The sequence below is a fragment of the Hyperolius riggenbachi genome, chromosome 4 (genome assembly GCF_040937935.1).
Source record: "Hyperolius riggenbachi isolate aHypRig1 chromosome 4, aHypRig1.pri, whole genome shotgun sequence".
Lineage (NCBI taxonomy): Eukaryota > Metazoa > Chordata > Amphibia > Anura > Hyperoliidae > Hyperolius > Hyperolius riggenbachi.
The window spans coordinates 463,224,995-463,252,913 of record NC_090649.1 but is presented as its reverse complement, the minus strand read 5'-3'; the positions used below and the strand labels follow the sequence as shown (position 1 = coordinate 463,252,913).

The 27,919-nt window shown below is 45.4% G+C and overlaps 2 protein-coding genes across 2 annotated transcripts in view; one reads left to right on the top strand and one right to left on the bottom strand.

The window, feature by feature from the left end:
* Positions 1 to 3,430: 3,430 nt before the first annotated feature.
* On the bottom strand, positions 3,431 to 5,202 carry CCDC185 (coiled-coil domain containing 185). The gene has a single exon (XM_068232837.1). The coding sequence runs from the start codon at positions 5,123 to 5,125 to the stop codon at positions 3,494 to 3,496; it is 1,632 nt and encodes a 543-aa protein (XP_068088938.1). The 5' UTR covers positions 5,126 to 5,202; the 3' UTR covers positions 3,431 to 3,493.
* Positions 5,203 to 5,351: 149 nt separating this feature from the next.
* SUSD4 (sushi domain containing 4) overlaps positions 5,352 to 27,919 on the top strand; it is a 243,224-nt gene continuing 220,656 nt past the window's right edge. Inside the window, exons 1-2 of the mRNA XM_068279673.1 lie at positions 5,352 to 5,408; positions 19,992 to 20,042. The gene's annotated coding sequence lies outside the window, so the exon portion shown is untranslated. The remainder of the gene's footprint in view (positions 5,409 to 19,991; positions 20,043 to 27,919) is intronic.

Below are 27,919 nucleotides of genomic sequence, written 5' to 3'. Positions count from 1 at the left end.
ATAGGAAGTGGAATTAACATACGGTGAAGACTAACCAAACAAAAACGTACCATTTAATTGCGTCACTCTCTCTGTGTATCCTGCATGACTCTGCTGACATGAGACATCTTGTATGTAATAACTTATTTGTCTAATTAACACAATTCACAAACGTATACAAAAGATACTGTGTGGTCTGAATGACACTTGGGATATTTGGCATTGCAACTGCAAGAGGTTTGACACTAACAACATTTTAGACTAAAGAAAACTGAGTAAGGGCTGGTGCACACCAAGAGCGCTTATGAGCGCTTTTAAAAACGCCAGGGCTGTGGAGTTGGAGTCGAGGAGTCAGGGCAATTTTGGGCACCCAGAGTCAGAGTTTCATAAACTGAGGAGTCAGGAGTCGGAGTCGGGTGATTTTTGTACAAAATCCACAGCCCTGTTAAATATTAGACTAAGGAGTCGGAGTCTAGGCCATTTTGGTTACCCGGAGCCGGAGTTGGAGTTTCATAAACTGAGGAGTCGGGGTCGAAGTTGGAAGATTTTTGTACGGACTCCACAGCCCTGAAAAACGCTAGAGCTTTGAAAAGCGCCTGGCTAATGTATTTGAATGGGATGGAGCACACCAGAGCGATGAGCTTTTTTCACTAACGCAAACGCCTCGGATCCTGCAGCATTTCTGCTGATTTCTGAAGTGATCCGGCCTCAATGTTAAGTATAGGAAAGTGGAAAATCGCTCTGAAAAGCGCTAGACTAGAGCGATTTTCCAAGCATTTCTGTTACAGAAGCTGTTCAGTTACAGCTGTACTGTAACAAAAATAACAAACACTACACCACAACGGTCCAAAAATCGCCAGGCATGATTAGAAAATCGCTAGGCACATGCCTAGAATCGCCTAGGAAAATCACTTCAAAAAGCACTAAACATTTGCGATTACGCTAGTGCTTTTTGGAGTGCACTGGCCCTAAGGCCTTGTTCACATTATAAATCGTCAGAGCTATCGCAAGCGCTGAGCGATTTATTCAGTGATTTTTAAAGCGCCTTCTCTAAGCGCTTACAGAGCGATTTACGCTTAGAAAGGCTAATCTAATTTCTAATCGCTTTTGTGTAGCGATGTTTTTTTCACTTCCTGAAGTAAACTCCTTGCCCCGGAAATGAATAAATACAATGTATTGATTCATTGAAAGGACTGGGAAAATCGCTTTTCACAGCGGTTTTTCAAGCACTTAGCGATTTCCCTATCTTTTCTATTGAATCGCAAACGCTCAGAAAATAGTGCCGGACCCGCATTTGCAAATGGATAGAAAGCTCATCGCTCATGTGAGAACACTCAATAGAGCAACATTACACTAGCGCTTTTTAGGGGATAGTTAAAGTTGACAGCGCTTAAAAAAAGCGAAATCGCTCCAAGTGTGAACAAGCCCTTAAAGTGGACAGTTTTTAGGAGAAAGAGGGAAAAATATGAACTTTCCAGATCTTTACTGTCGTCTGTGACCCGTTTGGAGATATTTTCCCTAATCTCCTATCCCAACCATACAACCTGAAGGACAACCCAATGTTAATAGCAGACGCAAGAGCTTGCAGAGTTGCACGTCTTATGCTTAGTACATACGATGCAATTTTCCATCAGACTAACTGTCGAATCGATTATTTCTGACAGGGCTGTTCTGATTTCAGACCGTTTTTTTGATCGATTTTGTAGTGATCATAAAAACGATCAGGAATCAGAACTGCCGGAAATAATCGATTTGACTGTCAATCTGACAGAAAATTGCATCGTGTATACTAAGTATTATTCTTCTGATAACTTAAGACTATTAGAATGAATGTCACTTCCTGTTACAAGCACAGGAAATGAGGTGGGGATACAGACAACAATAAAGTCCTGATAGAAGTTGTAGCCACTCTCTACTCTAAGGCCTCTTTCACAGTGGGACGTTAAAGTCGCACGTTAGAAAATGTTATAAAGCAGACTAATGCACAGCAATACAAAGTCTGTGCGACATTCACAGTGCACACGTTGCGTTGTGTGTAACGTGTAGCAATATTTAGAAAGTGCATGCTGCTGCGTTTAGCAATATATCTGCTGTGTTATGTGTGTTGCACATGCTCAGTAATGTTTTTTTTTTTTTCTTAATGTAACGCATGCACCGTTTTCATTCTATCGGTATGCGATGAAAACGGCGCACCAAGAGACACATAACGCAGTGCAAAATAACGTCCAATTTTATAACCTACATGCGCTGCGTTAGGGGCACGTTGTGCGACTTTAACATCGCATCAAATGTAACGTCGCACTGTGTAAGTAGCCTAAAACTGAAATGTAAACTTTACGCTGACTTGCACTAGAAAATTGGCCTTATAACCCCATCTAAAGCCAACCTTCCCTGATTTCATCTTCAAATTTTTAACCAACGCTGACATCGCTATATCAAATTATTTGGCTTAGGCAATGCACAGTCACTTTCATAAAGTACCATCTGTGATATTTATCTGCATAGTTTCACATTCCCCATCACAAGCCCATCTTTATAGGAGTGATACGAATATGGAGGCTGCCATATTTATTTACCTTTCAACAATGCCAGTTGCCTGGCAGCCCTGCTGGTCTATTTGGCTGCAGTAGTGCCTGAATCAAGCCAGAAACAAGCATGCAGCAAATCTTGTCAGATCTGACAATAATGTCAGAAACACCTGATCTGCTGCAGTTGTCCTTTAACACTACTACCTGGTTATACGCAACAGGCCTGTCCCACTTGCATCATGTTTAGCCAATCACCAGTCATGACAGCAGAGGATGAGACTGATGCACTTATTCCAACACCCTGAGGATTTAAAATCAGCTTATTAGAGCTGGAAACTGTAGTGGTGTTGGTTATGAACATCAAATGATGGGAGTATCTCCAAATTGGCAGCACTCCTATACCAGGCTACATCTGAAATGACTACCAACAGAGGAATGCAGAGCACCCTTGAGGCAAAAACATGCCTTGTATTCAAAACAGATGCTAAACTATGCACTAAATCCCTAAACTCTGAATAAAAACAGAATGCAAAATTGAAATAGCAAATGGGTACAGCTAGCCATGAAGCAAACCCACGTGATTTATAAAGCAGGGAGAGGTGGCAGCGTTTCCCAAGACAGGCTGCACCTGAATGACTAGCAGGTGTAGAGCCCAAATTATAGACAGGGTACACAACTTGCATTCAAAACAGATGCACCATCTATGCTGCTAGTCATTCAGATACAGCCTGTCTTGGGAAGCTCTGCCACCTCTCCCTGCTCTCCCTGCTGTTAAAAGCTATTTTGACATTTATAACACCATAAACTGCAAACAATACCTGCATATACATTTAAGAACAGCAGAAGTGGTGCTGTTCAATGATCTGTAAGCCTTTGGTTATGGTAAACACTGTGGAATAATAGTTCTCGTAAACAGACTAGGATGCATTAGGCCGAGGTCATGTTTTATTTCTGCATCCTGTAAGAGCTGATGATCCCTTTTGCTTTTATGGGATAGTTTTCATAAGGCTCGCACTAAGTTGTGCCTGCAAGGCCATTTGGTCAAAGGTTCTGCTTCTGGTCTGTTCACGGATTTTATCTCGAAGATGAAAAGAAGCTCTAGCTATCCGACGACCTTCCTCCACTGTGGCTTCTTTATCCTTGCGGATCTTCTCGCTTTTTTGATCTTTCATCCGAATGATGTGGGTGATGTATTTTCGGTGGTTCTCTTTTTCTTGATCCACTTTTTTCCTTAAGGCTTCATGGGCGACCTCTTTGACCATGTTGAGCTCCCTGGCTTTTTCCGCTTTGCCTCTAATACTTTTCTCTAAAACATCTGTGGCTTGCTGGATCTTGTGACTAGTTAGACGAGCTAGCAACTCTTTGTGCTGCATTTGCTCTTTTTCCTGACGTATAGCCCTGAGTCTGGCCATAAGTGTTAGTTCATCCTCCCTAGATGCCTTTTCATGCAAATCCTTTCTTCTTTCCCCCACTAATTGCTCATGAAGAACTTGAGACTTCTGCTCCTTCTGTTTCATAGATATTCTCCTGAAGTGCTCCTCAGCCTTGGCCTCGTTGTCCACTTTTTCTTTCAATCTGGAATGTCTTATTTTCTCATATTCATTTTTGATTTGAATGTTCTTCTTATCCTCAAAATCTTTAAACATTTTGGCTTTAAAGGCCTTCATCATCCTTTCCTCAAGTAGATGTCCACTGGTGCTTTTATCATTGGCATCTTTCTCCGCAAATAAAGGCTCCTGGGAGAGTATCTTGCTCTCTAGATCTTCCCTGGACACCTTCAGACCGTGATTCAGTACAATCTGTTGCTCCTGCGGCAATGTCTTCCACTTCTTGTTATTTGGGGATGAGAAATAACAAGTGGGGTCTATTTCCAATTTCAGCTGAGACGTTCGGTTTCGGATTTTGTTATTCTGCATCTGGTCTACCCAATTTGTTTTGTCAAGCGCTGCTCTAATGTGCCTTTCCTCTGCCTTCAGGTTGTCCCAGGCCTGCTGCACTCGTAGCCTCCTCTGCATTTGCATCTGTTCTTCCTGGTGTTTCAGTAACATCAGGGCGGCGATTTTCTTATCCCGATCTGGCACCGATACTTGGATTGCTTTCTCCACTTTCCTGGCTTCACGGTAAGCTTTCTCCTCTGGCCGAAGATCTCCTTGACTCAGACTTTTCCTCAGGGTTCCCGTTGCTTTTCTGTAGTCTCTGGCTGAGAAGTCCTGAGGTGCCCAGCGAGGTGTGGAAACAGGTGGAGGATTCAGGCAATCAGGTAAAGGGGAGGATGGTGGAAGACCTGGCTTGTGATGTCTGGCAGAGTGGGAAAGGTCTCCCTTTGGCTTGCTGTCCCCCTGAAGCAGCTTCATCCTCAGCTCCCTGCACCTCCTCAGCTTTCTGCAGCGCTCTTTTTCCTGAATGATGAACAAGTCATTGATCTGCTGACTGGTGGCATGTAGATTCTCCTCTCTCACCTCCCTGAGGGACTTATGCAGTAGCTCCACAGGCTTCACTCCAAGCCTGGCACAGGCTTCCAGGGAGCGGGGGCTGGTCAATACATAGCGGCTGCCCTGGCCTTCCTCGAAGTTATTGAGGTCCAGGTGCAGAGTTGGGGACGCTCGGCCGCCCTCCATGTTGGTTCCTGAGCTGTTGGGACGCTCTGAAGGACGCTTCTCGCGGTTGCCAGGGGTAAAACGGAAGTCATCGCCTTGCTTGCTGGAGACTAATTAACATGAGGTGCGGTCGCCCTCTAGTGAGAGATGCAGCCAGCGCTCCTTGCAGAAGACGTGGGAAAAGCAGTACGCATGCGCATTGAGCTTAAGTCTCTGCACTAGAGGAAAACTCTCATCACTCTTGAGTGTCCGCACTTCAATTTTCGGGATTCCTTCACATAAATAGTTCCGTTCTGCTTGTATGGTGAGGCTGAATTATCATCTCATAACGTTTGTTAGGGATTGAGAAAGATTACATTATATAATAGGAACAGTTTGCCTATCTGAAAGAGGACTTCAGAGGATGCACCAAGACTGCTGTCCATTGCATTGCTGAGAGTGCTCCCAGTTACAATACTTTCGATATTCGATTAATGCTACTGAGCCCAGGGCCCTCAATTATAGTAGTGTTATTTCCATTATACTGTCTTCAAGTATACCTCAGCTATAGCCCCAGCCTGTCCCTACACCAATGCAGAAGGTGCTGAGGCGAGGCACAGATACATATGCAAAGCAGAGGGACAGTCCCTGTTTGGGAGCCCTGTCCTTCTCTCCTCCTCATTTGTCCCTCCTGCAGGACGTGTGTGTGTGTGTGTGTGTGTGTGTGTGTGTGTGTGTGTGTGTGTGTGTGTGTGTGTGTGTGTGTGTGTGTGTGTGTGTGTGTGTGTGTGTGTGTGTGTGTGTGTGTGTGTGTGTGTGTGTGTGTGTGTGTGTGTGTGTGTGTGTGTGTGTGTGTGTGTGTGTGTGTGTGTGTGTGTGTGTGTGTGTGTGTGTGTGTGTGTGTTTTTTGAAAAACTTTTTGCCCCCTTCCTGATTTCTTATTCTTTTGCATGTTTCTGCTCATCAAAAACCGTTAACTATTAGTCAAAGATAACATAATTGAACACAAAATGCAGTTTTAAATGATGGTTTTTATTATTTAGTTAGGAAAAAAACTCCAAATATACATGGCCCTGTGTGAAAAAGTGATTTCCCCCCTTGTTAAAAAAAAACTTAACTGTGGTTTATCACACCTGAGTTCAATTTCTGTAGTCACCCCCATGCCTGATTGCTGCCACACCTGTTTCAATCAAGAAATCACTTAAATAGGAGCTATCTGACAGAGAGAAGTAGACCAAAAGCACCTCAAAAGCTAGACATCATGCCAAGATCCAAAGAAATTCAGGAACAAATGAGAACAAAAGTACTGTAATTGAAATCTGTGTCTGGTAAAGGTTATAAAGCCATTTCGAAAGCTTTGGGACTCCAGCGAACCACAGTGAGAGCCATTATCCACAAATGGCAAAAACATGGAACAGTGATGAACCTTCCCAGGAGTGGCCAGCCGACCAATGTTACACCAAGAACGCAGAGAAAACTCATCCGAAAGGCCACAAAAGACCCCAGGACAACATCTGAAGAACTGTAGGCCTCACTTGCCTCAATTAAGGTCCGTGTTCACGACTCCACCATAAGAAAGAGACTAGGCAAAAACGGCCTGCATGGCAGATATCCAAGGCGCAAACCACTTTTAAGCAAAAAGAACATTAAGGCTTGTCTCAATTTTGCTAAAAAAAACATCTCAATGATTGCTAAGACTTTTGGGAAAATACCTTGTGGACCGACGAGACAAAAGTTGAACTTTTTGGAAGGTGCGTGTCCCGTTACATCTGGCGTAGAAGTAACACAGCATTTCAGCAAAAGAACATCATACCAAGAGTAAAATATGGTGGTGGTAGTGTGATGGGCTGGGGTTGTTTTGCTGCTTCAGGACCTGGAAGGCTTGCTGTGATAGATGGAACCATGAATTCTACTGTCTACCAAAAAATCCTGAAGGAGAATGTCCGGCCATCTGTTCGTCAACTCAAGCTGAAGCGATCTTGGGTGCTGCAGCAGGACAATGACCCAAAACACACTAGCAAATCCACCTCTGAATGGCTGAAGAAAAACAAAATGAAGACTTTGGAGTGGCCTAGTCAAAGTCCTGACCTGAATCCTATTGAGATGTTGTGGCATGACCTTAAAAAAGGTGGTTCATGCTAGAAAACCCTCAAATAAAGCTGAATTACAACAATTCTGCAAAGATGAGTGGGCCAAAATTCCTCCAGAGCGCTGTAAAAGACTCCTTGCAAGTTATCGCAAACGCTTGATTGCAGTTATTGCTGCTAAGGATGGCCCAACCAGTTATTAGGTTCAGGGGGCAATTTCTTTTTCACCCAGGGCCATGCAGGTTTGGAGTTTTTTTTCTCGCTAAATAATAACAACCATCATTTAACACTGCATTTTGTGTTCGATTATGTTATCTTTGACTAATAGTTAACGGTTTTTGATGAGCAGAAACATTTAAGTGTGACAAACATGCAAAAGAATAAGAAATCAGGAAGGGGGCAAATAGTTTTTCACACCACTGTACATACACACTGTGAAGCATACTCTTTATAGACTATATGCTTCACTGTATGCGATACAACGCACGCATAACGTGTGGCACTGCTTTACCCCATTTGTTGCATTCCTGTTACAGGGAACGCAATGCAACTTCCATTGTGAACCTAGCCTAACTCTTTTTTAATCTCTAACAAGCACCACAGATGTGCTTGCAAATGCCAGATGCAGAAAGAGGCTGGTCTAGGCAAAAGTGAGCTCAGTTTCAGTGGCATGAGGAGGGTGGGGCATATCAGGGGAAAATCCAGCACAACAGGTAGTTATGCTATATTCATATATTTTATTAATTCTTTTTGCAAACTTACGTAATCTGATTTAAAGTGAACCTCCAGACTAAAAATCGACTCAGCACCACTGAAAAGGCCTGGTGTTTCTTTAACAGTTTCACAGCATCAGAACTTTGTTTCTCTTATACAAGCCTCATTTTTAGCTGCACAGAAGAAAACTGCCCGGGCTTTTTCCCCCTGATGCTGTGCAAAGCATGATGGGATTTCTGATGTTGTTGTTCTCGTTCTGCTGTTTTGGTGCATTTTTTTTTTTTTGTAATTTGACATTTGAAGCCTAGCGTGTGCAGCTGGGAGGGGTAATCAGGACACAGGACAGTTGGAACTGTGTCTCCCACTCCTTGTCACCTCCTTTCAACCAAAAAGATGGCTGCCCCCATGACAAAGATGGCAGCCCCCATGAATCACAAACATTTGCCTGTTCTTTTAAAACAGGGTGGGTAAGAGATTATATTACCTGTCTATTCTAATTAACATAACTAATGTAACTTAATGACAGTATGTTTGTTTAGGCTGAAGTTCCCCTTTAAAGAGAAACTGTAACAACAAAAACAAGAAAAAAAACCCTGGGGAGTACTTACCTCAGGGGTTGGGGGGAGGGGTTTGCCTTTGGATTGCTTTGAAACTTCCTCCTAAGCATAGGACCCAGCGCTGGCAGCCCCCAAATAGCGCAGGCAATATTTACCGTCCCCAGTCCAGCGCAAGCGCAGTATCGGCTTTCTGCTCATGCGGATTTAACCGAGTCTGATCGAGTCGCGCCTGCACAGTAGAGATGGCCCGAACCTCCGATTTTCGGTTCAGAAACAGCGTTCGCGAACCTCCGCAAACGTTCGTGAACTTTTGCGAACCGCATTAGACTTCAATGGGGAGGCGAACTCTGAAAACTAGAAACTTTTATGCTGACCACAAAAGTGATAGAAAAGATGTTTCAAGGGGTCTAACATCTAAGTTTTTGCATGGGGGAGTGGGATACATGCCAAAAGTCCTGGGGAAAAATCTGGATTTGACGCAAAGCAGCATTTTAAGGGCAAAAATCAGATTGCATGCTAAATTGGAGGCCTAAAGTGCTTTTAAACATCTTGCATGTGTATACATCAACCAGGGAGTGTAATTAGTGTACTGCTTCACACTGACAGACCAAACTCACTGTGTAACGCACCGCAAACAGCTGTTTGTGTTGTGACAGCCGTGCTGGACTGGTGCACACCATGGCGAGAGTGCAGGCGATAGCGGTCCCATATGGTCCCCAGGCTGAGGTAGCTCAATGACAGAACAACAGTGACTGTTCAGCTGACAGAATTTGGTCTGTCCACAATGAAGCAACGACCTTATTATCTTTGGTGTGCCGCTCCCCCGAGACACTCATATAGCCGTCGGTCCTTGCTTCATTGTGATACGAAAGCCCCTTCACCGCGGCAAGGTAACGATCACGAAGGGGAATTGACACATGTACATGCCTTTTGTTTTGTTGTTGCAGCCACAGTGCAGCCAGAAAAATTAGGCAGGCATGTACACGCACCAGAAAAATTAGTATAGCGGCCGCTGCTAGCAGCGGCCTTAAAAATTCAGGAATGCGCCTGGAGTCCTGGTGGACTCTGTTGGTGGTGGAGAAGGCAGTCAAGCAGCCTGCAGGCAGAGATGCTGTGTAGGGGCCGATTTAGTCATGGGGCAGGCAGTGACACGGTGTGCAGGCAGAGATGGTGTGTGTGGGGACTGACTTAGTCTTCGGGCGGGCAGTAGCTCTCCGGGATCCATGCCTCATTCATTTTGATAAAGGAGAGGTACTGAACACTTTTTTGACTTAGGCGACTTCTCTTCTCAGTGACATTGCCTCCAGCTGCGCTGAAGGTCCTTTCTGACAGGACGCTTGAGGCAGGGCAAGACAGAAGTTGGATGGCAAATTGGGACAGCTCTGGCCACAGGTCAAGCCTGCGCACCCAGTAGTCCAAGGGTTCATCGCTGCTCACAGTGTCATCCACACTTAAGGCCAGGTAGTCGGCTACCTGCCGGTCCAGGCGTGGTGGAGGCTGGATCCGGAAGCGATAAGGCGAGGTATTGGACTAAAGAATGTCCGTATGTCCGACATCACCATGAGATCGCTGGAGCGTCCTGTCCTTGCCTGCGTGGACATGGGAGAAGTATTACTGGCAGTGGTACCTTTATTCCGTTGTGCGCTCAGGTCGGTATAAGTAGGTAGGTGCACTGAACAGTGAACAGGTGCAGTGATTGGGATTACAAATGTGCAGCTGCCTGTCACACACACAGGTAGTCACTGAATGTGCTGGGCCTGGCAGTGGCACAGTAGGAATTACCAAGGCTGTCTATGCAACACAAGTGTCTGTGGGACACACACACACACAAAAAATAGATCACAAGAACAAAATTAGCTCTCAAAAGAGCTGTTGAGGGGTGCTTTTTTAGCAACAAGAATCAGCAAGGAGCAAGCTAACAAGCCTACAAGAGCCTAACTAAGCTTTCCCTATAGCTCTCTCTGCAACAGTTCTCCCTTCTCTAATTACTGCAGGCACACAAGTGAGTCCAATGCCTGACGCTGCCTGCCTTTTATAAGGGGGGAGGGGCTCCAGGAGGGAGTGTAGCCTGATTGGCTACAATGTGCCTGCTGACTGTGATGTAGAGGGTCAAAGTTGACCCAAATGATGCACTTTGCGGGCGAATCGAACTTCCGGAAAAGTTTGCAGTTCTCCACGATCGCGAACAGTTCTGGCCATCTCTACTGCACAGTAGAGTGGACCTGATCTGGCTTTTGCTGAGGGGTCCCGTTGGGTTGTTATTGCACACCACCTTAAACTGAAAATGTTTTACCCAGAAACCCTGTCACCATTGTGCACCTCTCGGGAACGCAGTGTGTTGTCATTTTTTTACTGCCTACAATGATGGACATTGGAAGCTCTGGAGGGCCACATAAAGTGACAAGGAGGGCCACATTCGTCCCGCGGGCCTTGTGTTTGACACTTGTGCTCTACAGGATCCAGAGGCTTTCCTCTTTCTCGTTAAGTATGCGTTTACTTACCCAAGGTTGGGCTTGGGTACACTTAATAATTTCTCACGTAAGCTTTCAGGAAGAAACATGAAAAAGTGATATTATTTTATATTCTGGCCTTGCTGTTGTATGTTCCCGCCAAGCAATGATGATGTCAGAAACCTTGTTAGTCCGTGCTTGAGACCGCTGAACGATCTACACATGGACGTGCCTGCACATACAGTATATGCTTAAAGAGTGTCTGAAGCCTATTTTATTTACCTCTTTTTTATCACACAGTTATATCCATCATTCAGATACAAGCTGCCTCGCCGCATCCCCGTGGCAGAACAAGGTATTTATACCCCTGAAATCCCGGGGCAAAATTCCACGACTTTCCAAGTCTCAGAATTTGCTGCCCCGGAGAGGCAGAGCTGTGTGCAGTAGCTCTGCCTCTAATTCAGTCAATCTCCACCTCTCCCCGCCCCTCTCAGCGAAAGAAGACTGAGAGGGGCGGGGAGATTGACTGGACAAGAGGCAGAGCTACGGCACATAGCTCTGCTGCCTCCAGGAAGAGGATCGCAGAATTTAGCCACAGTATTTCAGGGGCATAACTACCTCGTTTTACCGCGGGGATGCAGCGAATCGGCTTGTATCTTAATACTGAAGATAACTGGTTGATAAAAAGAGGTAAAAAAAAATAGGCTTCAGACTCTGCTCACTAGCCAAGGAGCCCAGTGTAATAATATTAGCCGCTGTCACACAGCAATGCCGTGTGATTTATGGACATGCACTGTTGTGGATTCAAGGACAAGCGGCTGATCATGTCAGTGGAAAGAGGCAGATGACGATCGTACTTGTAATTAAGTGTAACAAGATGTTTATGGATTAAAATGCTCTATTGGAGACAATAATGATGTTCAGATGCACCAGTAGCTTTTTCTCGAGTCACGCGAGGCCTTTCTAATGCAACATGGAGATCTTGTTAGCAGTGGAAGATTTAAGAGGAACCATACCGACATCCAGTTCCAGTATAGTAGAATGCAGTAAATTAATCAGGATACCCACTTTTACATTAAATATCCTGGCTTCAGCATCAGACACGCTACCTATAGCTATTATACTTCTGTATGTAACCTTGCCTCCTACTGAGGCTGTTTATTATGCAGAAATTTCCTCCACAGAGCATTCTGGGACACCAGAGATCTTTTGTATTGGCTTTAGAGCTCTCAGTAAACAAACATTCAGTGGAACTACTTGCTCGTAATAAAGATGTCGCCGCCTGTGATTATGGCAATTACCTTTGTTTTAAGAAGGCAAACCAACCTAAGCATTGCTTTTTAGTAGGAGGGCTTTTTCGTCTCTTTTAGGGAATATAAAATGTGTGGGTTTTATGCACAGTAGAACGTTTTATTTTAAAACTATAATGGCCATTCCCGTTAAAATGCCGTTAGCATAAAATACTGTATTTCTTGGACTATTTCTTGGACTATAAGACTAACGTTTTCGTGGGGAAAAAAGTCACTACGTCTTATAGTCCAAATGCAGGGAGTTCCTGACTTGTGAACACCTGCCAATGTGAACCTCCAACCCGCCGCAATGTAGGGGACTCCCTGTGATGTGCCCATGCAGAGGAGGACACAGGGAGACATTCGGATAACACAGGGGGACACAAAGGGGCATAGAGGAGGACACAAGGGGGACATAAAGGGGCATAGAGGAGGACAGAGGCAGGCACATGGGGGACACAGAAGGGGAACAGAGGAGGACACCCCGGGAGACACAAGAGGTACAAGGGGGCATAAGGTATAATGGGGGCATAATCTACAAGATGCCCCTTCACCATGGATGCACCAGGTTTAGTAAATATTTTTCCCCTGGTTTTGTCCTCTAAACCTAGATTCGTCTTATGGTCAGGAGCAGAGATGTGGCGAACATCTCCAAATCCCTGGGGCTCTTACTACTTCCGGGTCGCACTGACCCGGAGTAGTACACCTGCACTGCCCGGCGGAGCGCGTCCTAGATCGCGCTCCTGTTGCCGGGCACTTTCTGTGCGTGTGCGTGAATGACGTCATGCTCATGCGCAGAGAGTGCCCGGCAACAGTAGCGCGATCTAGGACGCGCTCCGCCGGGCAGCGCAGGCGTACTACTCCGGGTCAGTGCGACCCGGAAGTAGTAAGAGCTCCAGAGTTGTTCGCCGGGCGAACAGTTCGCCACATCTCTAGTCAGGAGCGTCTTATAGTCTGAAAAATACGGTAATTCTGAACAAAATGTTCCACCTAAATAAAACCTATTTGGTGGCGAAAAAAAACAAGCTATAGATCATTTACATATAATGAGTAGTGTTAAAGTTATTGGCGAATAAATGGAAGGAGTGCTGACAGGAGAAAATTGCATCTGTCCTGGAAGTGAAAACACCTGCGGTCTGAAGTGGTTAAGGGAGGTGTAATTCAACTGCGTTCAGCAAGTTGCAATAATTAAAGGGGCATTATGGCGAAAAATAGTAAAATTTAAAATATGTGCAAGCATAGACAAATAAGAAGTACGTTTTTTTCCAGAGTAAAATGAGCCATAAATTACTTTTCTCCTATGTTGCTGTCACTTACAGTAGGTAGTAGAAATCTGACAGAAGTGACAGGTGTTGGACTAGTCCATCTCTTCATAGGAGATTCTCAGCAAGGCTTTTATTCTTTATGAAGATATTCCCTAAAAAGTATTTAAACAAAGATGCTGGCCGGCTTCCCTGCTTGCTACACAGTTTTTTGGCAGTTGGACAGAGCAACTGCCATTCACTGAGGGTACGTTTCCACTTGTGCGTTGCGATTCAGTCTCGGATAATGCATCAACAAATCCGCATGCGGGTGCGGATTCGTTCGCGTTTCCATGCGGATTTCCATGCGGAATCGCTCGCAGTTTGCGCTATGCGATGTTAACCGTGTCAATGCCAGCAAGCATTGACATAGTTTTTTCAGCGGAAACGCACGCGGAAACCCCGGGAAAACCGCAAGACTAATACGCTTGCGGTTTTCCTATTAAATTGCATTACCGGTGATTCACGTGTGGGTGTGCGGCATGCGAATTCTGACGGCTCTGCGTGCAGATTTTTTCTGCACAGCAGACCGCACAGAATTCCTTGAAAATAAGTAAATCCCAGTGAATCCCCCATGAAGAGATTGACTAGTCCAAAACCTGTCGCTTCTGTCAGATTTCTACTACCTACTGTAAGTGACAGTAACATAGGAGAAAAGTAATTTACAGCTCATTTTACTCTGGAAAAAATGTACTTCTTATTTGTATATGTTTGCACATATTTTTTTTTTTTCTGCCATAATGCCCATTCAGTGGTAAGTTGTGCCCTAATTATAGTGGCCTTACTGCACTTTAGTATATCAACTCCTGGATGTTTGATCAGCCTTGTCATTTGCTGTCTATTGTCTTGTTAACATATTTGAATCTTTTCAATCATGATTGATTTTATAGCTTATAATAAATTGGTCTTCCGCATTTTACTATAATGTTATTATGGTTCACCGACTGATTTACAGTATTCCCAAATGCAGCATAAGCGGGAACACAAAGCTATTTGTAATACTGTAAATTAATCATTACTCCAGATAATAGGATTCCACTTCCAATAGTGATTGATAAGCCTTTGCTATAAGACATTTATTGTCTGGATTATGAATTTGACCACAATTGTTTTTATGACTGATTTTAGAATTTAGCATGAAATACGATTGCATACAGTATTCTCTTTTGTATTCTCTTGTAGTGTTGGGGTATTGCTTTGATACTGCACACCGAGCAAATTTGTTATATTGCTTATCAGAGACAAAACTTCTGGGGGAGGAGCACAGGGCCTTGGGGAAGGGGGGTGCAACTTTTAAGCCCCTCCCCTACAATACAGACAGCATGGTGGTCATAGTTGTTATAGGTGTTGGGGGGCAGGTCATCATGGTCACACTTGTCATGGGTAGTGGGAGGGTCATTGTGACCGCATTTGTTATGGGTGGTGGTGGAGTCATGGTGACCACACTTGTTATAAGTGGTAGAGGGAGTCATGGTGGCTCCACTTTTTATGGGTGGTGGAAGGGTCATGGTGGCCACACTTGGTATGGGTGGTGGTGGAGTCATGGTGGCCACACGTGTTATGGGTGGTGGTGGAGTCATGGTGGCCACACGTGTTATGGGTGGTGGTGGAGTCATGGTGGTCACACTTGTTATGGGTGGTGGTGGAGTCATGGTGGTCACACTTGTTATGGGTGGTGGTGGAGTCATGGTGGCCACACGTGTTATGGGTGGTGGTGGAGTCATGGTGGTCACACTTGTTATGGGTGGTGGTGGAGTCATGGTGGTCACACTTGTTATGGGTGGTGGTGGAGTCATGGTGGCCACACGTGTTATGGGTGGTGGTGGAGTCATGGTGGTCACACTTGTTATGGGTGGTGGTGGAGTCATGGTGGTCACACTTGTTATGGGTGGTGGGAGGGTCATGGTGGCCACACTTGGTATGGGTGGTGGTGGAGTCATGGTGGTCACACTTGTTATGGGTGGTGGTGGAGTCATGGTGGTCACACTTGTTATGGGTGGTGGTGGAGTCATGGTGGTCACACTTGTTATGGGTGGTAGAGGGAGTCATGGTGGTCACACTTGTTATGGGTGGTGGTGGAGTCATGGTGGTCACACTTGTTATGGGTGGTAGAGGGAGTCATGGTGGTCACACGTGTTATGGGTGGTGGTGGAGTCATGGTGGTCACACTTGTTATGGGTGGTAGAGGGAGTCATGGTGGTCACACGTGTTATGGGTGGTGGTGGAGTCATGGTGGTCACACTTGTTATGGGTGGTAGAGGGAGTCATGGTGGTCACACTTGTTATGGGTGGTAGAGGGAGTCATGGTGGTCACACGTGTTATGGGTGGTGGTGGAGTCATGGTGGTCACACTTGTTATGGGTGGTAGAGGGAGTCATGGTGGTCACACTTGTTATGGGTGGTAGAGGGAGTCATGGTGGCCACACGTGTTATGGGTGGTGGTGGAGTCATGGTGGTCACACTTGTTATGGGTGGTGGTGGAGTCATGGTGGCCACACGTGTTATGGGTGGTGGTGGAGTCATGGTGGTCACACTTGTTATGGGTGGTGGTGGAGTCATGGTGGTCACACTTGTTATGGGTGGTGGTGGAGTCATGGTGGTCACACTTGTTATGGGTGGTGGTGGAGTCATAGTGGCTACACTTGTTATGGGTGGTAGAGGGAGTCATGGTGGCCACACTTGTAATGGGTGGTGGTGGAGTCATAGTGGCTACACTTGTTATGGGTGGTGGTGGAGTCATGGTGGCCACACTTGTAATGGGTGGTGGTGGAGTCATAGTGGCTACACTTGTTATGGGTAGTGGTGGAGTCATGGTGGCCACACTTGTAATGGGTGGTAGAGGGAGTCATAGTGGCTACACTTGTTATGGGTAGTGGTGGAGTCATGGTGGCCACACTTGTAATGGGTGGTAGAGGGAGTCATAGTGGCTACACTTGTTATGGGTGGTGGTGGAGTCATGGTGGCTACACTTGTTATGGGTGGTGGAGGAGTTATGATGGCCTCACTTATTATGGGTGGTGGTGGAGTCATGATGACTACACTTGTGGTGTACTGGATGGTGTACTGGTTAAGGGCTCTGCCTCTGACATGGGAGACCTGGGTTCGAATCTCGGCTCTGCCTGTTCAGTAAGCCAGTAATTCAGTAAGGAGTTCATTGGGCAAGACTCCCTAACACTGCTACTGCCTACTGAGTGCACTCTAGTGGCTGCCTCGCAAGCGCTTTGAGTCAGACAGGAGAAAGGCGCTATACAAATACTGCCATTATTATTGTTATGGGAGGTGGTGGAGTCATGATGACTACACTTGGTATGGGTTGGTGGAGTCATGGTGGCCACACTTATTATGGGTGGTGGTGGAGTTATTGTGGCCTCACTTATTATGGGTGGTGGTGGAGTCATGATGACTACACTTGTTATGGGGGGTGGTGGAGTCATGGTGGCTAAATTTGTTATGGGTGATGGTGGATGTCAGGGTTCTTGCAAACTGTCAGGGTTCTGTTGATCCCGTCACTGGTATCAAGGGACGAGCAGCCACAGGGCTTCAGGTCTCCTTGTACATGTACACTCCATGCTCACAGTACTGAGTCACTTGTCTTCGGTACTTCTTGGACATTAAAGTCCAACCCTAGAATGTAGGGAGTGGTGGAATAATTGGACACAGAGAGGACCTGAACGGCTCCAAAGGATCTTGAGCCGTCCCTCTTCTTGGAGTATGTACATTTTTCCTCCCAGGGTGGTTACAGATATGCTTTAAATAACTGATAAAATGTGGGGATTCATTCATTTAATGCTTTGTGGAATTCCTTATAATGGTGCCACAAATAGGGACTTGATTGGCACAGTTATAAGTACATAGAGTTCTCAGTTTATGATGTGATTCTTTTTTGTTAAAGCACTCATATAGTTCAGATGTTTTAAAAAATAACTGTATACTAGCCGACCCGCTGGGGAGAGCCGTCCGCACCCACCTCCCAATATTAAAAACAGGAACTTACCTTTACGTCCATTGCGTTCTGCTACATGCGCATTAACTCGGGCCCCCCACATGAGAAAGGAGTGAAGAATGGGTCACCCCGAGCTTTAGAGCTCAGGGCTGGCTCACATACAACACTCCATGGACAGGCGCAGACAACTCACTGCAGGGCTCACACCACCGGAGCAAGCCATTCACAACCTACCTCCAAAGGATACAACTGCAAAAAATGCTTTCCATGAGAAAAATTATGAGTGCTCAAACACCAAGTTTAACTCTAGCAAGTCTGGCTTTGCAAATCTGGCCTAATTAGTTATTCATGAGCCAATGCTCATGCAAATATGTATTTGCTTTTGCATGCCAAACTATGCAGGGTCAAAAAACCAATACTGCAAAGTGGTCGCCATGCGGAAATAAGTTCATGCTACATTAGCACTATCCAGGAGCGCCACGGGGAGGATTCCCAATGCTCCCCTTTTTATACAACCGCGGGGACCGCGGGGTCCTAGGCTCTCTCACTGCCTGGGAACCACAGCGGCACCCCGGAGGGGGAGGCTGGGTGGCGCAGCCGACCCCCCCAAGCGTGGCCAGCGCCAGGGAGAGCCGTCTGCAGCCACCTCTTAATATTAAAAACAGGCACTTACCTTAACGTCCATTGCGTTCTGCTACATGCACATTAATTTTCTCATGGAAAGCATTTTTTGCAGTTTGTATCCTTTGGAGGCAGGTGGTGGATGGCTTGCTCCAGTGGTGTGAGCCCTGGAGTTAGTTGTCTGCGCTTGTCCTCCACCCCCCCCCCCCCCCCCCGGAGTGTTGTATGTGAGCCAGCCCTGAGCTCTAAAGCTCGGGGTGACCCATGCTTCTCTCCTTTCTCATGTGGAGCCCCCAAGTTAATGCGCATGTAGCAGAACGCAATGGACGTTAAAGAGAACCAGAGATGAAGCACCCTCTTGTATTTTACCTTATAAATCAGTGGGAACATGACAGTAAACACCTAATCTGCCCTTTGTTTCATTGTTCTCTGTGTAATCTGACTGTTATCACGTCTGATAAGAATCCCCGACTGAGAAGTCAGGCTGCTCCGTCTAGCTTTGCTACAGAAAGATTATAGCTAAGTCTGTATTCTGTGGTGTTATTTCAAGCCCAAGCCTGCCCCCTTGTGGCTTTGCTATAATGACTCAGCTATAATCATTCCCAGCAAAGCCAGATTTAATTGCTCAGTCTGGGATTCTTGTGACTGCTGTTAACAGACACTTTTAGCAGTGAGGAGGAAACAGAGAGCATGGTAAGTGTTTTCTCTAATGTTCTTACTGATATACATGGTAAAATACACAAGGGTGCTTCGTCTCTGGTTCCCTTTAAGGTAAGTGCCTGTTTTTAATATTGGGAGGTGGGTGCAGACGGCTCTCCCCGGCGCTGGCCACGCTTGGGGGGGGGGGGGGGGGGGGGGTCGCCTGCGCCACCTAGCCTCCCCCTCCGGGGTGCCGCTGTGGTTCCCAGGCAGTGAGAGAGCCGCACGGTCCCCCAGGTTGTATAAAAAGGGGGCATTGGGAATCCTCCCTGTGGCGCTCCTGGATAGTGCTAATGTAGCATGTAGCAGTGTTGCTTTTCGCATCGAAAATCCCGTTTTCGTTTTTTGCGAATTTTCACGAAAATCTTCAGAAATATTTGCGTTTTCGACCAGAATCGAAAATTCATTGTATGCGGATGCTTATGCCCTTATGCGGAAAAATGTCCACAATAATCCGCATGGAAATTCAGTCTATGCGGATGTTTATACAGAAAAATGTCCGCAATAATGCGCAAGAAACTTCTCTGAATGCGGATGCTAATGCCCTTATGCGGAAAATGTCCGCAATCATACGCAAGTAACACGAAAATGGCTGGCATTAGGCGAAAATTAACGCGAAAAAAATTAGATGGAAAATTTGCCTGTCAAAACGAAATTAGGCGGAAATTCGGTAAAAATTTGTCGAAGCAAATTTTTGCATTTTCGCTCATCGCTGGCATGCAGCAGGGCGACCGCTTTATTGGTTTTTTGACCCTGCATAGTTTGGCATGCAAAAGCAAATTTGCATGAGCATTGCCTCATGAATAGCCAATTAGGCCAGATATGCAAAGCCAGACTTGCTAGGGTAGGCCTCTTTTCCACGGACAGTTGATATAGGCAGTAAAATGCCTCTCAAACTCTTACAACTGCTCACTATTGCCTGGTAACAGCTTGCTGCTGCCTGGTAACTGCTTACTGCTGCCTGGTAACAGCTTGCTGCTGCCTGGTAACTGCTTGCTGAGCACACAGCTCAACAGTCCGTGGAAAAGAAGCCTTAAACTTGGTGTTTGAGCGCACATACATTTTCTCATGCAAAGTACTTCTTCTTGATTGAAGGTTGAGGCACGCCCTGGGGGCAGGGCGCTACTTCTTCTTCTTGCTCGAAGGTTGATGCACTTACTCTATTATATATATAGATTGTAGCCAATGGAAACAACTGCATTTATGTTTTAAGCATTTAGGTCTAACTCAGCTGTGTTACATTGCAGGTCAAACTGAGAAGTCCTGTAATGTGCAGCCATCACAGGTCCACAATACAGGTAAGACCTGCACAAGTATCTCATCTCAGTGAATCTGTGTAAGGGCTCATTTCCACTATAGCGAATTCGCATGCAAATTCGCATAGCAATACAAGTGAATGGGACTGTTTCCACTTGTCAGGATTCCTTTGCGTTTTTCTGTGCAGAAAAAATTCGCATGGCAGAGCCATCAGAATTCGCATACTGCATACCGCTATGCGAATCGCATACAATGTATGTAATAGGAAATTCGCATGAGGTTTGGGTATGCGAATTTTCATGCGAATTCGCATAGAAACAATGGAAAAGCACACCAGCACTGCCATGGTTAAATTCGCATACACCGTCATCCATGCGAATTCGCATGAAAATTCGCATAGACCCGCATGCGAAATTCGCATCCGCATGCGAATTTTTACCGCGGCGATTCGCACCGCACAAGTGGAAATGCAGCCTAAATCACCAAATCTCAATCTGCACAGCACAAAATCTAAAGGTGGCCATACACTTATAGATTTGCAGCAGATTCGACCATCAGATAGATTTCTGTCAGATGCCTGTCAAGTCGAATCTGACAGGAATCTATCTGATGTGTGCCACGCACTAGGAACAGACTTTCAATAGATTTCATAATTGAATCTATTGGAAATCAATCTAAATGCATTACTGAACCATTAAATCCAATGCAACCCTATGGGCCATTGATCTGCTGCCAGCAGTAGAATCGATCGATGGCTGAAATCGACCAGTGTATGGGCCCCTTAAGTGAATCTCTGTAGGGAGTACCAAATCTCAATGAAACTCTGCAGAGCACCAAAGCTCAGTGAATCTCTGTAAGGAGGGCCAAATCCCAATGTAACTCTGCAGAGCACCAAAGCTCAGTGAATCTCTGTAGAGCACCAAAGCTCAGTGAATTTCTGCAGAGCACCAAATCTCAGTGAATGTTTGTAGCCCACCAAATCTCAGTGAATCTCTGTAGAGCACCAAATCTCAGTGAATGTTTGTAGCCCACCAAATCTCAGTGAATCTCTGTAGAGCACCAAATCTCAGTGAATTTCTGCAGAACACCAAATCTCAGTGAATGTTTGTAGCCCACCAAATCTCAGGGAATCTCTTTAGGGCAACACATCTCAGTGAATCTGTGAAACACCAAATCCCAGTAGGGCATCAGATTTCAATGATACGTACAGCACCAAGTATTGTGAACCTCTGTAGAATCTCATCTTATGAATCTTAACTCCAACACAAATCTGATTTAGGTATCTACGTAATGATGTTCTCATCTTCACAATATAATCTACATCATCCTTTAAAAATAAGATAAACCAGCTTTTACAGTGCCCACACTGATTAGCAGTTATTTGCCTGGATTTATATATCCTCCAGTAATTTACTTGTCAAGGCAGTGCTGGCATCCTCCGCCTAACATTATGCCTCAGCGTCATAAATGCTCACAGCACTGTGATGTAAGTGCTTAGAAAATGCAAGGATGCTGTATGCGGAGGACAGTAACGAAAGGAGTCATGAACAGTGACTTTAAATAGACTGACTGTATGGTGGTCTCTGTGGTGTGCAGAGGCCTATCTACAGGGGTGCAGGAATGGCATGTGCCATGGGCGCCTCTTACTGGGGGCCCTGCTCTGTAGCATCTCTGATGTTCTCCATACAGATTCGAGTTTTTATCTGGAGGTCATTCTGCTACCTGGTTACATCTTTTGGGGGATGAGCTGCCTGACTGTTATTTGGGGGATATGTATAGGCTAACCTATTGCAATACTCTTATAGGCCATGGGGCTTGGGTACCCGCACTTTGATTGGCCCAATAGGCTGCCAGTTTTAGGCCAATCAAAGTGCGGAGATCACGTCCTAAACAGCTACAGGACGCGACAGGGCTCATGGCGGGAGTAAAGGACTGGCCGCTAAACACAAGGGAGTAAGCAGCGCACACTACACAGCCCGCAGCGTGCGCTGTGGATTTTAACTCATGCAGCTCATCCCGGGGCTGAATTTTGATGTTAGTCATAGGCGCTGTTTTCTCTAGATATGCCTCTGATGGTGTGCTCCAAGTGGTGATGTGCAGGGCCGGATTTCTGTAAAGGTCACAAAGGCCCGAGCCTTGGGAGGTTGCAGCCCGAGGGGGCACCTGGACATGAAATAGGGGTTACAGGGCTACATATGAAAGAGAAGGTTGCAAATGGGGAGCAGCACAATAAAACTGAAGCTGATGCCCAAGGGAGCTGTACATGAAAGAGAGGCTGCAGTACATACTGGAGTAGATGTTCATAGCTCCCAACTGTACCTCTTTGGGAGCCCAGTCCCTCTGTCCCTCTTTCTTCCTCATTTGTCCCTCTTTCTTAGAGTTGAGCTGAAATTTTCGTAATTTCGCATTACTAAAATTACGCATGCGAAATTTGCGATTACGATGCGAAATTACAGTAGCGTAATTGCCATTAAAATCGTAATTGAAAATACCGTAAGCGTAATTTTCAATTTCGCGTTTCGTTCATGCCGTAATTTCGCATTAAACGCTACCGTAATTTCGCGTTAAACCGTAACGCTCCGTATAATATAAAAAAGCCGCCGATTTTAAGGGTTAATAGCAAAGCCCCCTTAAATGCTAAGAGCCTCAAATTTGGAGAATATATTAAGGAGATCAGGAGGAATAAGAGGAAAAATTTTTTTTTCAAAAAGACCTTATAGTTTTTGAGAAAATCGATGTTAAAGTTTCAAAGGAAAAATGTAAACATTTAAAAACCCGCCGACTTTAACGGTTAATAGCAAAGCCTGCTTAAAGTTTAGGAACACCAAATTCCCAGGGTATATTAGGGGGATCAGTGGGAATAAGAGGAAAATTTTTTTTTTCAAAAAGACCTTATAGTTTTTGAGAAAATCGATTTTTAAGTTTCAAGGGCGAAAATGTCTTTTAAATGCAGAAAATGTCAGGTTTTTTTTGCACAGGTAACAATAGTGTATTATTTTCATAGATTCCCCCAAGTGGGAAGAGTTTTACTTACTTCGTTCTGAGTGTGGGAAATATTTAAAAAAAAAACGACGTGGAGTCCCCCCTCCCAGACCTCTTTAACCCCTTGTCCCCCATGCAGGCTGGGATAGCCAGAATGCGGAGCACCGGCCGCGTGGGGCTCCGCACCCTGACTATACCAGCCCGCATGGTCCATGGATTGGGGGGTCTCGGAAGGGGAGGGGCAGCCAAGCTTTCCCCTCCCCCTCCGAGCCCTTGTCCAATCCAAGGACAAGGGGCTCTTCTCCACCTCCGATGGGCGGTGGAGGTGGAGGCCGCGATTTCCTGGGGGGGAGGTTCATGGTGGAATCTGGGAGTCCCCTTTAAAAAGGGGTCCCCCAGATGCCCACCCCCCCTCCAAGGAGAAATGAGTATAGAGGTACTTGTACCCCTTACCCATTTCCTTTAAGAGTTAAAAGTAAATAAACACACAAACACTTAGAAAAAGTATTTTAATTGAACAAAAAACATAACCACGAAAAAAGTCCTTTAATATTCTTAATTAACCATTAATACTTACCTGTCCCTTTAAATAAATGATCCCTCGAAATAGCCTCGGAAATGTTCTATCAGTTACAATGTAACAAAGTTATTACAATGTAACAACTTTGTTACATTGTAACTACGCCGCACCCAACGTCACTCGCCGCCGCCGCATACGCGTCTGCGCTGCACACATTCCCGACAGAGCTCTGAGCTATATAGCTCAGAGCTCTGAGAAGCATCTTTGTATTTTGGCTCCAAGGAGCCCCATTGGTCCTTAGCAGACCAATGGGGTTCCTTCAAATCAAAAGGAACCCCATCGGTAATGTGTGCAGCGCAGACGCGTATGCGGCGGCGGCGAGTGACGTCGGGTGCGGCGTAGTTACAATGTAACAAAGTTGTTACATTGTAATAACTTTGTTACATTGTAACTGATAGAACATTTCCGAGGCTATTTCGAGGGATCATTTATTTAAAGGGACAGGTAAGTATTAATGGTTAATTAAGAATATTAAAGGACTTTTTTCGTGGTTATGTTTTTTGTTCAATTAAAATACTTTTTCTAAGTGTTTGTGTGTTTATTTACTTTTAACTCTTAAAGGAAATGGGTAAGGGGTACAAGTACCTCTATACTCATTTCTCCTGGGAGGGGGGGGTGGGCATCTGGGGGACCCCTTTTTAAAGGGGACTCCCAGATTCCACCATGAACCTCCCCCCCAGGAAATCGCGGCCTCCACCTCCACCGCCCATCGGAGGTGGAGAAGAGCCCCTTGTCCTTGGATTGGACAAGGGCTCGGAGGGGGAGGGGAAAGCTTGGCTGCCCCTCCCCTTCCGAGACCCCCCAATCCATGGACCATGCGGGCTGGTATAGTCCGGGTGCGGAGCCCCACGCGGCTGGTGCTCCGCATTCTGGCTATCCCAGCCTGCATGGGGGACAAGGGGTTAAAGAGGTCTGGGAGGGGGGACCCCACGTCGTTTTTTTTTTAAATATTTCCCACACTCAGAACGAAGTAAGTAAAACTCTTCCCACTTGGGGGAATCTATGAAAATAATACACTATTGTTACCTGTGCAAAAAAAACGGACATTTTCTGCATTTAAAAGACATTTTCGCCCTTGAAACTTAAAAATCGATTTTCTCAAAAACTATAAGGTCTTTTTGAAAAAAAATTTTTTCCTCTGATCCCCTTAATATACCCTGGGAATTTGGTGTTCCTAAACTTTAAGCAGGCTTTGCTATTAACCGTTAAAGTCGGCGGGTTTTTAAATGTTTACATTTTTCCTTTGAAACTTTAACATCGATTTTCTCAAAAACTATAAGGTCTTTTTGAAAATTTTTTTTTCCTCTTATTCCTCCTGATCTCCTTAATATATTCTCCAAATTTGAGGCTCTTAGCATTTAAGGGGGCTTTGCTATTAACCCTTAAAGTCGGCGGCTACCTAACATTGATACATGCGTCAACTTTTCCGCTTCGGGAGCATGACCATACGCATTAATTTCGTAATACCCGTTGCAATGCGAAAATTACGCGAAAATTACGCTTACGTGAAATTTCGCAAAATCCTTCTTCATTACGATTATGTACTTACGGCCATAAACGTAATTACACTAATTACGCGAAATTTCGCGAAATCGTAATTACTCCATTACGCTCATCTCTACTCTTTCTGCCTCATTTGTCCCTCTTTCAGGACTGATGTACAGATCTATGTTAATATATGTCTTTTTCTACTGAAAAAAATGTGTTTAATTGACTCTAAACTTTATTTCCATCCTTCAACCTCCTGAGCGCTGTGCCACTCAGGAGGGTTTGGTAGCCTTAGGAGTCCCTCAGGAGAAACCTATTAGATTTAATGTCTGCCGAAGATGTTAGCTAGCACTAGGCTGGCTAGTATAGGTTGCCAGCACCCCCCTGATCCCCCCCAATCCAGCCACTTATACATTACCCAGCCTGGTTCCAGCGATCGCCGCAGCCTCCCTGCACAGCTCCCGTCTTCTCTATGGGGAGGATCGTACACAACATCATGCGCAGTCACGATCCTTCCCATAGAGAAGACGGGAGCTGTGCAGGGAGGCTGCGCCGATCGCTGGAGCCGGGGGGGGGGGGGTAATGTATAAGTGGCTGGATTGGGGTGATCAGGGGGGTGCTGGCAACCTATACTAGCCAGCCTAGTGCTAGCTAACATGTTCAGCAGACATGAAATCTAATAGATTTCTCCTGGGGACTCCTAAGGCTACCAAAACCATAACGTTCCAGAGGTTAAATTGATATATTTCTTATTTTCAATGTTAATAAGAAGGAAAATGAAACAGGATAGAAGAATCAGTGTGTTTTGAATCATAAAACAACATATTTTACCTATGAAATCTTTATGGTATGCGTGACTAGGGGTGTGATGGGGGCGTGATCAGGGGTGTGCCGGGGTGTGATTAGAGGTATGGCAGGGGTGTGGCTTAAGTGTCCCTCTTATCTCAAAAAGTTTAGAGGTATGGATATTATACATGGAAGAGGGGACTGTACATGGAATGTGTGGAGGGGCACTGCTGCACATGGGACCTCCAATATACGTGGCCTAGGGGCAGAAAAAGTATAAATGCGGCCTTGGTGATGTGTCGGTTAGGCCTGAGACCCACTGGAGCGCTTTTGGCAGCGTTTGTTAATCCAAAAAGCACTTTGCTAATGAAAATTCATTGAGTGGGAAACCACTAGAGAGATTGGGATTAAAGTCATAATCTCATTATAGTTTCGATTAATAGACCCCAAAAACGAACGACTAGTGATCGAACATGTTTGATATTATCTCTCTTTGGCCTCTTGCACACTGCACGCGATTCAGATTCAGATTCCGCTTTTTAATCAGTTTTTACTTCCGATTCAGATTCTGATTTGCAGTTTGCTCCCTGCACACTGCAAATCGGAATCTGAATCTGATGTAAAAACTGATTAAAAAGCGGAATCTGAATCGGAATCGCGTGCAGTGTGCAAGAGGCCTTTATCCATCTAATCGAGCCATTGGTAGGCTTGATGGCTGTTCAGATCGATTATATATTCGTTTATGCTAGTCCGTCCCTGTAAAAAGGGATTTTCGTTTCGTTTCTTTTCAGCCTTCGATCATTGGAAAAAACGAAACCATCAGAATCGAAAAAAAAACCGAAACCGTGGGTGGTGATATTAACCGTATGACCGATTATTTCGGGATCGAAAAGGACAAAAGGCACAATCGAAACGAAGGTTTAAACGAAGGCAAAAACGAACCGTGTATTCCCAGCATAAGCCAAATAGCAGTCACAGGTCCTGACGCATTTTGGGAGCAATTGCAGTCCAATAGCAAAGATACAAGCCCTGCAACATCGTTTTTAATTTGCTTTTCAAATGCAATTTTGTAGAGACTTTGTGGGCATAGCCGACCTTTGACCTGTGCGACCAGAGCGGTCGCTCAGGGCGCCGGCTTCCAAGGGGGCGCCTATAGCTGGCTACCTTTGCTGAGGGCACAAACACATGGCTACCTATACTGGGGGCAACTACGCCTGGCTACCTATGAGGTGATGGAGACCTTTAACTGACTTCCTATACTGAGGGCACCTATGCTTGGCAACCTATATTGAGGGCACCTACGCATGAGATCCTATACTGGGGGCACCTATACTGAGTCTGAGGGTGTGTTTTTTTTTGGGGGGGGGGGCATGCACTGCGGCTATAACGTGTGGTGCAAATTGCCGTTGCTGTGCTATCATTCTAAATGGGAGGGGGGGGGGGGGGGGCTAACTGTCCCACTGATTGTTTTTATTAATATTCCTAAAAGTTTCTAGTATTCATTTTTAGGTATATTCAGGATAATGCACTCTTTCCATCCATTTCTGGCTATTAATAGTGTTTTTTCTATTATACATACGTGATGTGTCACGGAGAGCTGAGCATTTGGCGTGATGTGTCACAATATCAAAAAGGTTGGGAACCACTGTCCTAGGAGATATCTCAGGAGAAAAGGTGAATTGCATATTGGCCTGTGTGTGCGCACACGCGGGAAGAGGATGAAGGGGGCACAAAAATCAGGTTTCACTCAGGGCGCTGTGAAACCTAAGGCCGGCCCTGTTTGTGGGCATTTGTGTTTTTTTTAGCGAAGTGGAAAGTACTTTCCAGGCCTCCTGAATGTTCGGCTTCCAGCTTGTAGCCCCGCCCCTAGCACAAGAGGTCACAGGCACTTCTCTGATTGGAGATAGAGAAGCACCTATGACCTCTTGTGTTAGGTGGAGGTCTGGTAAGTATTTAAAACCTTATTTACTCAGGTATTTAAAAAAAAAGCCAAGCATGGAACACAGAGAGGACAGAGAATCCCATCGATCTCAGTGGACAAACAGGATGCAGGAGAGGAGAAAGAAATTGATAAGTAGACTA

Bases quoted from the DNA above. Each gene is read 5' to 3' on its own strand.
- CCDC185 (XM_068232837.1), bottom strand. From the start codon at position 5,125: ATGGAGGGCGGCCGAGCGTCCCCAACTCTGCACCTGGACCTCAATAAC.